Source organism: Arachis ipaensis, chromosome B10, assembly GCF_000816755.2.
Source record: "Arachis ipaensis cultivar K30076 chromosome B10, Araip1.1, whole genome shotgun sequence".
NCBI lineage: Eukaryota > Viridiplantae > Streptophyta > Magnoliopsida > Fabales > Fabaceae > Arachis > Arachis ipaensis.
The window spans coordinates 69,533,528-69,544,098 of record NC_029794.2 but is presented as its reverse complement, the minus strand read 5'-3'; the positions used below and the strand labels follow the sequence as shown (position 1 = coordinate 69,544,098).

The 10,571-nt window shown below is 36.8% G+C and overlaps 1 protein-coding gene across 1 annotated transcript in view; it reads left to right on the top strand.

The window, feature by feature from the left end:
• LOC107622415 (clathrin heavy chain 1) overlaps nucleotides 1–10,560 on the top strand; it is a 60,669-nt gene extending 50,109 nt beyond the window's left edge. The window contains exons 2-30 of the mRNA XM_016324293.2: nucleotides 207–467; nucleotides 1,693–1,781; nucleotides 1,877–1,955; nucleotides 2,077–2,204; nucleotides 2,456–2,554; nucleotides 2,679–2,787; nucleotides 3,151–3,230; nucleotides 3,306–3,533; nucleotides 3,621–3,686; nucleotides 4,139–4,255; nucleotides 4,448–4,645; nucleotides 4,805–4,921; nucleotides 5,072–5,131; nucleotides 5,275–5,361; nucleotides 5,547–5,630; nucleotides 5,739–5,873; nucleotides 5,959–6,021; nucleotides 6,102–6,206; nucleotides 6,294–6,406; nucleotides 6,526–6,778; nucleotides 6,882–7,018; nucleotides 7,095–7,373; nucleotides 7,450–8,452; nucleotides 8,617–9,102; nucleotides 9,197–9,367; nucleotides 9,458–9,643; nucleotides 9,825–9,947; nucleotides 10,047–10,157; nucleotides 10,262–10,560. Coding sequence (XP_016179779.2) covers nucleotides 207–467; nucleotides 1,693–1,781; nucleotides 1,877–1,955; nucleotides 2,077–2,204; nucleotides 2,456–2,554; nucleotides 2,679–2,787; nucleotides 3,151–3,230; nucleotides 3,306–3,533; nucleotides 3,621–3,686; nucleotides 4,139–4,255; nucleotides 4,448–4,645; nucleotides 4,805–4,921; nucleotides 5,072–5,131; nucleotides 5,275–5,361; nucleotides 5,547–5,630; nucleotides 5,739–5,873; nucleotides 5,959–6,021; nucleotides 6,102–6,206; nucleotides 6,294–6,406; nucleotides 6,526–6,778; nucleotides 6,882–7,018; nucleotides 7,095–7,373; nucleotides 7,450–8,452; nucleotides 8,617–9,102; nucleotides 9,197–9,367; nucleotides 9,458–9,643; nucleotides 9,825–9,947; nucleotides 10,047–10,157; nucleotides 10,262–10,411 — 5,117 coding nt within the window. The 3' untranslated portion in view covers nucleotides 10,412–10,560. The remainder of the gene's footprint in view (nucleotides 1–206; nucleotides 468–1,692; nucleotides 1,782–1,876; nucleotides 1,956–2,076; nucleotides 2,205–2,455; nucleotides 2,555–2,678; nucleotides 2,788–3,150; nucleotides 3,231–3,305; nucleotides 3,534–3,620; nucleotides 3,687–4,138; nucleotides 4,256–4,447; nucleotides 4,646–4,804; nucleotides 4,922–5,071; nucleotides 5,132–5,274; nucleotides 5,362–5,546; nucleotides 5,631–5,738; nucleotides 5,874–5,958; nucleotides 6,022–6,101; nucleotides 6,207–6,293; nucleotides 6,407–6,525; nucleotides 6,779–6,881; nucleotides 7,019–7,094; nucleotides 7,374–7,449; nucleotides 8,453–8,616; nucleotides 9,103–9,196; nucleotides 9,368–9,457; nucleotides 9,644–9,824; nucleotides 9,948–10,046; nucleotides 10,158–10,261) is intronic.

Below are 10,571 nucleotides of genomic sequence, written 5' to 3'. Positions count from 1 at the left end.
CACTGTGAGCAGTAGCTACTTGCTTTGTTCAGCATCGTTGTTCGATGATTCTACGAATCATGCGTTTCGCTGCGGTTTTTGCTCCATAGCTTCATGAATTTACTTCGCTGCTTTACTTTTCAGTGCTGCTGAGCTTACTTTTACGTAGATCTGATTTTTTTTTTCTTTCTGTTTTCCTGTGCGTTGATTTTTTGTGTTGTGCTGAATTTGCTATTTGAGCGATGTGATTTACTTTTTCTTTTTCTTCTGTGATTGCTTGCAGTTGCCGAGCATTGGTATAAATCCGCAGTTGATCACGTTCACGCACGTGACGATGGAGTCCGATAAGTACATATGCGTTCGCGAAACTGCTCCACAGAACAGCGTGGTGATCATTGATATGAACATGCCGATGCAGCCTTTGAGAAGGCCTATTACTGCAGATTCCGCTCTTATGAATCCGAATTCAAGGATCCTTGCATTGAAAGGTAGGCTTTAGCTGTTGTACCTCTGTGTTGTTGTCTTGAACTCGTGCCTTGCGTTTCAGGCTAGTGATGTCGTGGATCATTTATCTAATCTAGTAGCGTTTTGGTATTGATATGAGATTGGCGTGTCATTGTTGAGATGGTGATCTGTTAGGAGCTTCAGTTTCTTGATTTTATTACCTTTTTGGCGGATAGAAGCTTTAAATTCCTTTGCCACCTTTTGTTGTATTTTTGGAAACTTACTATCAAGTGAAAGAAACTAGCTAATTTTGGAGTTGGGGTATATTATTAATACAAAAATGGCAAAAGTGCACCATTGTGAAACACAATCGGTAAGATTCCTACGAAATTCTGGTTGAACCATGAAGCATTGATGTCAGTAATAACGTGTCTATAAATCCCCACTTCATCCTGGTAATATGACTTAGTTGCCATTTTTTGGTTTGAGTCCTTAGTTGCGTCTGGGTTCTGATGCATTAGTACTGCTTACTAGATTGTCTTTAGCAAATTCAAGTAGATATATATGTTTGGTACATCTTGATCACCAACGGATTGTGAAGCATGGATCTTTGAATTTTGATTGATTCGAGAATATGAATCAATTGGCTTTTTTTTCTCTCTATTTTAAAAATACTATAATTATGTCTTTAAATGATAGAATATCATGAGTAGAAGAAAAGAATATTTACTTTAAATTTCAATCTCCCATTTTGTGGGTGGGTAAAAAGATTATTATATTATGCATGCAACATGGAAGGGAGAATTCGTGCTTTTTTATTTTAAGCTATGAATTAATTGGAGTTAATTTTCCAGAAGATATATGAACTTAACTATGTAATGTTTCTTTTCATTTAAAAAGAATAAAAGATTAATTACGTAATGCAGCCAATGAGTCTGGTAAACATTTTTCTAAGTGCTTTCTTATTTTACTAATTAGCTAATATAAATTACCAATCCCAATTCAATTTACCATCTGGTTTGCTCTATTAAATGTTCTACTGTTATATATTATTTAAGTAACCATCATTTGAGACACTTAATACTTGATACTCATTTTATTTTTCTAATAAAAAAATTCCACATAAAAAGGAAACAAACCAATTCTAAGATGGGTTCCAACCGTTTGGTGAAAAGTTATTGGTTATATCATGTTATTTTGTTTGTTGTGCACCTCAATTATTGTTTGCTTTTGAAGTATGCACTTATATACTACATTCTTCTCTTTAAGCTCAACTCCAAGGAACAACTCAGGATCACCTTCAAATATTTAATATTGAGATGAAAGCAAAGGTGAAATCATATCAGATGCCAGAGCAGGTAATTGTCATGTACGAGAATGCTTTTACTTTAACACGATGGTTGACAGGGACAACTTTGTTAATCCTTGTGGAATGTGATTTTTTTATGTACAGGTAGTTTTTTGGAAGTGGATTAGCCCCAAGTTGTTGGGTCTTGTGACACAGACCTCTGTATACCATTGGTCAATTGAAGGTAAGACATAATTCTGCTAATTCAGTTATGTTTTCCATCTTATGCATTTTGGTTGATGTGCTTGTAGCTTGTATGGAAATTGTTAAATGGCTTGTTGGTCTGTGATATATGTATTATGTAGGTGATTCTGAACCTGTGAAGATGTTTGAAAGAACAGCAAATTTGGCAAATAATCAAATCATTAATTATCGATGTGACCCTACAGAAAAATGGTTGGTCTTGATTGGTATTGCTCCTGGTTCCCCTGAGGTATGTCTCTGGTGCCTTGCCTGTGTCATAATAAGTAGGCAGCTTGGTTAATTACATTCAAACTATGCTTATGTCTTTTAATTTAACTCATATTTCTTTGTCTTAATATAGCTTATTGTAATTGTTAGATATAAAACCAGTTAACCTAAGTAATTAAGCTATTGGGACAGGTGGTCCTTTAAAAATAATGATGATCTATTTACTATGGATTTCATTCATGAGTCTGATCTGATTACTGTTCTGCAATTTAGAGACCACAATTGGTTAAAGGAAACATGCAACTATTCTCAGTGGATCAACAGCGTAGTCAGGCTCTTGAAGCTCACGCCGCATCATTTGCTCAATTTAAAGTTTGTCCCTTTACGATTTTGTTTCTTTTTCTTCATTTCTTTATTTACTTTGAACTTGAATAATTTTAAACTATTATGTGATGTTGCTATGTGCCAGCTAAGTTGAATTGCACTTATTGGACAGGTTCCTGGAAACGAAAATCCTTCTGTTTTGATTTCTTTTGCCACAAAGACACTTAATGCTGGTCAAATTATATCTAAGTTGCATGTTATTGAGCTGGGTGCGCAGCCAGGTCTGTATATCCTTCTCTTAAATCACATTTACCTCGTGAGACGTGAGTAATTAATCTCTGGCAATATCTATTCAAACAAATCTCAATTTAAAATTTGTAAACTGAACTTTCATTCAACCATTTTCTTTTTCAAATAATGCACCTTTGTCACGGTTTAGACTTGAACACAAAATAGCTATTTCATATACTTAAAATTGTGGATGTATGAATTATAGTGATCTTCTTGCAATAGAGGTTACTAGGCATTGTATTGGCTTTTAAACATAGATAGGGATGTTGTGTTATAACTAAATCATTTGTATGACTTCATGATCTTTGATGTCATTGATCATCCTATGTTTGACTCTTTAAATTTGTTTGCAGGGAAGCCATCGTTTACGAAGAAACAAGCAGATCTTTTTTTTCCCCCAGATTTTGCAGATGACTTTCCAGTTGCCATGCAGGTATGCAAGTTGCTGGTGCTGTTTGTTCATTTTAAAACTCTGCAGATATTTGACTCATGGTTTAATTTTTGGCAGATATCCCACAAATACAGTTTGATTTATGTGATAACAAAACTTGGTCTCCTATTTGTATATGATTTGGAGACAGCTACAGCTGTATATCGGAACAGAATTAGTCCAGATCCTATATTTTTGACATCAGAAGCTACATCAGTGGGAGGCTTTTATGCCATTAACAGGAGAGGCCAGGTGTTATTGGCTACTGTCAATGAACAAACCATTGTAAATTTTGTCAGCGGCCAAGTATGTTTCTAATCTTGTGATTACTTTTATGAAGTAAATTGGGAAACAAGTGCGTTTTAACAAATTTCATTTTCGTATTTGTTTTAGTTAAACAATCTGGAGCTAGCAGTTAATCTTGCCAAGAGAGGAAATCTTCCTGGTGCTGAGAAGCTGGTATGTCAATCTCTCTTTTTCCTTTGGTAATGTAATATTTATTCCTAGGGTGTTGTCGGAAAGTTTTGAAGAAATTGGACATTATCTATGTTTAGTTTGATGATGTTTGATTTAATTTTTAAATGCTAGCTTGCATCAAGTGTGGTTGTATGTGTTGCATTACTGTATATGTGCTAATCTTAGTTTTAGGCATTGATCAGGCCAAGTTATAAGTTATTGCCCTTTCCTTATTGTTTATTTTGTTGTGTCTGTTATTGTACTGTCAATATCATATGCTTGTACATGATCGTTCTTAGTAACTGAGGGAGTTGTGTGAGTGATTTGGATGTTGTGTTGCCAAAAATATTCTCCTATTATTGTCTTGTAACGAAATCCTGGATCGGATTGTCTATGAAGCCTCCGGTTTACATATTGTAATTGCATTTATTTATCTTTTTTGGTCAACATTACAGGTAGTGGAACGTTTCCATGAACTCTTTGCTCAAACAAAGTATAAAGAAGCAGCTGAGCTTGCTGCTGAGTCTCCACAAGGAATTCTTCGTACCCCTGATACAGTTGCCAAATTTCAGGTTTTTTAATTAGATACCACAGAATTTACCTAGATAGTCATCTTTGCTTGCTTTGGGTGATAAAGGAAATGTACTATATTTGTTTATTGTCTCTTTTTTTTTGTTTTTTGTTTTTTGTTTTTGTTTTTGTTTTTTGTTTTTGGGTGACTCATTCAACTTAAATGGTTAACAGTAATGTGTTATATGTGGCAGAGTGTTCCTGTGCAAGCTGGGCAAACTCCTCCTCTTTTGCAGTATTTTGGGACACTGCTAACAAGAGGAAAGCTGAATCCCTTTGAGTCGTTAGAACTGTCACGGCTGGTCGTGAACCAGAACAAAAAAAATCTTTTGGAGAATTGGTTGGCAGAGGACAAGCTTGAATGCAGTGAGGAGCTAGGAGATCTTGTAAAGGTTGGGTTACATTGAAAACTTTGAAATTATTTGTTATTCATTGTTTATTTCTTATTTTCTTTTCCCCCCTTATGCTTTATTTTGAAATTTTGGCTGTTTTGTGCTACTTGTTGGATTGCTTATACTTGACTTAATTATGATGAGTGTGTTTGATTGCAGACTGTAGACAATGATCTTGCTTTAAAAATATATATCAAAGCCAGAGCTACTCCAAAAGTTGTTGCTTCTTTTGCCGAGCGAAGAGAGTTTGACAAAATTCTTATATACTCCAAGCAAGTAGGTGTTTTTTCTTTTTTTGACCAAAGAATATTGAAATTTCTTCTATTAGATTTTTATTTAATTCTTTGATTCCATGGCCTTTGTGTATTTTACCTTGGCTGTAAGGTGAACATTGCATATACTTATTTTACTTATTTATCTCCATAGGTTGGGTACACACCTGACTACTTGTTCCTGTTGCAAACAATTCTACGGACAGATCCTCAGGTATGAGGAAACACTTAGTTCTTTAATTTAATTGAGTTTTATCTTATCACCCATGACACAGAAATTCTGTGTTTAGTTTAGTCTTGGTTTGAAGAAAACAATCCATAGTAGTGCAACTCAACTGTGTACATTTTGATTTGCAGGGTGCTGTCAATTTTGCACTAATGATGTCTCAAATGGAGGGAGGCTGCCCAGTTGATTACAACACCATAACTGATCTGTTTCTTCAGGTTAATTATTAAAAGAGATTAAACAATGGTTGTGATTCATAATTTAATAATTTAGTGTTAGGATCATTACACAGTACATGCTACTTTAAGTAGTGTAGAAACAGTTACTGTGTTGTTTCCCCCTTATTTTGGAATGCATTGCTGGACAATCCATTTATTAGCTTCTGGTTACATTTTCTTCTCAGAGAAACCTGATCCGTGAGGCAACAGCCTTTCTCCTTGATGTTTTGAAGCCCAATCTTCCAGAACATGGATACCTTCAGACAAAGGTTTCAATCTTTTATTTTATTGTCATAGGTATCCTATTCCTGTAGTTCTTTTTTTTTTTCCCTTTTGCAGTGATGCTAATACTATCATCTTGTGAATTTTTTGTTCAGGTTTTGGAGATAAATTTGGTAACTTTCCCCAATGTTGCTGATGCAATTTTGGCAAACGGAATGTTCAGCCATTATGACCGTCCTCGCATTGCTCAACTTTGTGAAAAAGCTGGTCTTTACGTTCGAGCACTGCAAGTAATGACTCACCAGATGTGTTTTGCTATTCTGTTCCTAGTTCAACCTGGAGGTACTTTTGCTGATTGCATTGTTCTTTTTGCAGCATTACTCAGAGTTGCCGGATATAAAGCGTGTTATTGTAAACACACATGCAATTGAGCCACAGGTATGCTCTCCATTTCTGTTGTTTCTTGATCAACATTATTTTAGTCTTAAAATTACTTACTCATTATAAGGTTATTGCAGTCTTTGGTAGAGTATTTCGGTACTCTCTCACGAGAATGGGCATTGGAATGCATGAAAGACCTGTTGCTGGTCAATCTTAGAGGCAACCTACAGATAATTGTGCAGGTATAAAAGTCTCATTATTTCTTTCCCATAACTTCTAGTTCTTAATAATAGTCAATTGACCCTTGAAGTTTGCTCATGTCTGATCAGGTTGCTAAAGAATATTGTGAACAACTGGGTGTTGATGCTTGCATAAAGCTCTTCGAGCAGTTCAGGTCGTACGAAGGACTGTATTTTTTCCTTGGATCATATTTGAGCTCCAGGTAAATCTTTCATTTGGAATGAAATTATTTTGGCTAGTGGATCAACAGTCCCATCTGTGCTGGGGGTATTTCCCATTGCATATCTGTTAACATATGCTTCTCTGAATAACATGGGGCAGTGAGGATCCTGAAATTCACTTTAAGTACATTGAGGCTGCAGCAAAGACTGGACAAATTAAAGAGGTCGAGCGTGTGACTAGAGAATCAACTTTCTATGATCCTGAGAAAACGAAGAACTTTCTAATGGAAGCTAAGCTTCCAGATGCACGGCCTTTGATTAATGTTTGTGACCGTTTTGGATTTGTTCCAGATTTAACTCACTATCTGTACACAAACAACATGCTTCGCTACATTGAAGGCTATGTGCAGAAGGTATAGTTTGCATTGCTGCTTTTATAACCTTGCTCATTTTATGAGTGATTACCTCCCTCCCTCTCTTTCTCTCTCTAAATTAGAACTTTGCACTCCTTTATAGGTGAACCCAGGGAATGCTCCTTTAGTTGTTGGGCAGCTGCTTGACGACGAATGCCCAGAAGATTTTATCAAAGGCTTGATTCTTTCAGTTCGTTCATTACTGCCAGTGGAGCCCCTTGTGGAGGAATGTGAGAAGAGGTGGTATCTGTTCTCTAGTCAATTTTTCGTTGTGTTCATGTTTCTGATTTTTCTTCGGTCTTGTTTTTAAATGCAGGAATCGTCTTCGTTTGCTCACTCAGTTCTTGGAGCATCTTGTAAGTGAGGGAAGCCAGGATGTACATGTTCACAATGCATTGGGTAAAATTATCATTGACAGCAACAACAACCCAGAGCATTTTCTCACTACCAACCCCTACTATGATTCTCGAGTTGTGGGAAAATATTGTGAGAAGCGTGATCCCACATTGGCCGTTGTAGCTTACAGGAGAGGACAATGTGATGAAGAACTTATCAATGTCACAAATAAAAATTCTTTGTTCAAACTACAAGCAAGGTTTGTGGTATATTATCTGTCTTTCTTTTATTGAATAATAGCTGGCTGCAATTCTTACCTAACGATGTTATTACAGATATGTTGTCGAGAGAATGGATGGTGATCTTTGGGAAAAGGTTCTTATCCCCGAAAATGCATACAGAAGGCAACTTATTGATCAGGTTGTGTCTACTGCTCTACCTGAAAGCAAGAGCCCTGAGCAAGTTTCTGCAGCTGTTAAGGCCTTCATGACTGCCGATCTACCTCATGAACTGATTGAACTTCTTGAGAAGATTGTCCTTCAGAATTCGGCATTCAGTGGGAACTTTAATCTACAGAATCTGCTCATTTTGACAGCAATAAAGGCTGATCAATCCAGAGTTATGGATTACATTAATAGACTGGATAATTTTGATGGGCCTGCAGTTGGAGAAATGGCTGTCGAAGCTCAGTTGTATGAGGAAGCATTTGCAATTTTCAAGAAGTTCAACTTAAATGTTCAAGCTGTCAATGTCTTGCTAGATAATATTCATAGCATTGATAGAGCTGTGGAGTTTGCTTTCCGTGTTGAAGAGGATGCTGTTTGGAGTCAAGTGGCCAAGGCTCAACTCAGGGAAGGGCTAGTTAGTGATGCAATTGAGTCATTCATACGAGCAGACGATGCCACACAATTTTTGGATGTTATCCATGCTGCTGAAGATGCTGATGTTTACCATGATTTGGTGAAATACTTGCTGATGGTAAGGCAGAAGGCAAAAGAACCCAAGGTGGACAGTGAGCTCATTTATGCATATGCAAAGATTGATAGGCTCAGTGACATTGAGGAGTTCATTCTTATGCCAAATGTGGCCAATCTTCAAAATGTTGGTGACCGATTATATGATGAAGAACTATATGAGGCTGCAAAAATTATATATGCTTTTATATCTAACTGGGCCAAGTTAGCTGTCACACTTGTCAAGTTGAAACAGTTCCAAGGTGCTGTAGATGCAGCAAGGAAAGCTAACAGCGCCAAAACATGGAAAGAAGTTTGCTTTGCATGTATTGATGCAGAGGAGTTCCGTTTGGCCCAAATATGTGGACTCAACATTATTGTTCAGGTAGTATGTTGTTTTCTGTCAATATTTTAACTGGCTCAGTTTGGAAAGTTCATAATAATGAGCTTTCAGATTGTAATGGGAAAATGATATTTGTTTAAGTTCTGTTAATGAGTTTATTGTATTTCCTATGCTTAATATGTTGATTGTTCTTGTGAATTTCATAGGTGGATGACTTGGAAGAAGTTAGTGAATATTACCAAAATAGAGGTTGCTTCAATGAGCTAATCTCTCTCATGGAGAGTGGTTTAGGGTTAGAACGGGCACATATGGGCATCTTCACCGAGTTGGGAGTTTTGTATGCTAGATACCGTTATGAGAAGCTTATGGAGCATATCAAACTATTTGCAACGCGACTCAATATTCCAAAACTCATAAGAGCTTGTGATGAGCAACAACATTGGAAGGAACTGACCTATTTGTATATCCAATATGATGAGTTTGATAATGCTGCAACCACCATCATGAACCATTCGCCTGAAGCATGGGATCATATGCAGTTCAAAGATGTTATTGTCAAAGTTGCAAATGTGGAGTTGTATTACAAGGCTGTTCACTTCTATTCGCAAGAGCATCCCGATCTTATCAATGATGTTCTGAATGTCCTTGCACTTCGTGTTGACCATGCTCGTGTTGTTGACATCATGCGGAAGGTAGCATCAGTAATGGAAAAACTTTCATTAAATCTTATTGTATAACCTGTTTTATATAGCACTCAAGAAATTTTTTTCTTTTAATGTTCCATAGGCGGGTCACCTTCGTCTTGTCAAGCCTTACATGGTTGCAGTGCAGAGCAACAATGTCTCTACAGTTAATGAAGCCTTGAATGAGATATATGTTGAGGAGGAAGATTATGATAGGTTGCGCGAGTCAATTGATTTTCATGATAACTTTGATCAAATAGGCCTTGCACAGAAGGTGATCCACATTTAATCTTCACTAATTATTTTCTGATTTCTGTTCTAGAAACCTGATAGATAATTGTAATATTGTTATATATTTATGCAGATTGAAAAGCATGAGCTTCTTGAAATGAGACGTGTTGCAGCTTATATTTACAAGAAGGCAGGTAGGTGGAAGCAGTCTATTGCCCTGTCAAAGAAGGATAACCTCTACAAAGATGCCATGGAGACAGCCTCACAATCTGGCGAGCGTGAACTTGCTGAGGAGTTGCTTGTTTATTTCATTGATCAGGTATCAAATTCTATTTCATACCACAAATAAAAATTTGTTTTTTTTTTTTTTATGAATTTTAAAGTCATCGGGTACCCAATTACCCGAACCGAACTAATCCGTTCTTAATTGGTTTAATTTGGTTCGGGTACATGTACAAAAAAATGCAAATCCGAACCAAACCGAACTCTGGTTTATACAGGGAAAGAAGGAATGCTTTGCCTCTTGTTTGTTTGTTTGCTATGATCTGATCCGGGCAGACATTGCCCTTGAACTGGCTTGGGTAAACAATATGATCGACTTTGCCTTCCCATATCTTCTACAGGTTTGTGTTTCATATAAGTTATCATATAAACATATAATGCCGCTCATGTTCATCCTTTTCTATCATCTTACCTTCATACTTGTCTTGTTGCTGTTGTAGTTTATCCGTGAGTACACGGGCAAAGTTGATGAACTTGTGAAGGACAGAATTGAAGCACAGAACCAGGTGAAAGCTAAAGAACAAGAAGAAAAGGAAGTAATTGCACAACAGGTAATTCATTTGGCCATTTCATTACTCACTCCAATAACATGGCCATAATTTCTTAAAGTTATAGTACTATATACTGAATGTATGAAATATGTCTTGTGTTACAGAACATGTATGCTCAATTGCTACCTCTTGCTTTGCCTGCACCACCAATGCCTGGAATGGGAGGTGGGTTTGCCCCTCCCCCTCCAATGGGTGGTTTGGGGATGCCTCCAATGCCTCCTTTCGGCATGCCACCAATGGGCAGCACCTACTGATTTTCAAACAATTGTGGTAAGTTCAGCAATGATCGGTCTGTAATCTGTATAAAGAACAATGTGCTTCCGTTTGGGAGAGTTCAAGATTTTCTTGCGGAATTTTAATGCATTATTCTTTCCTTATGATGGAGGTCGAGTTCAAGTTGAAAAAATATATTCT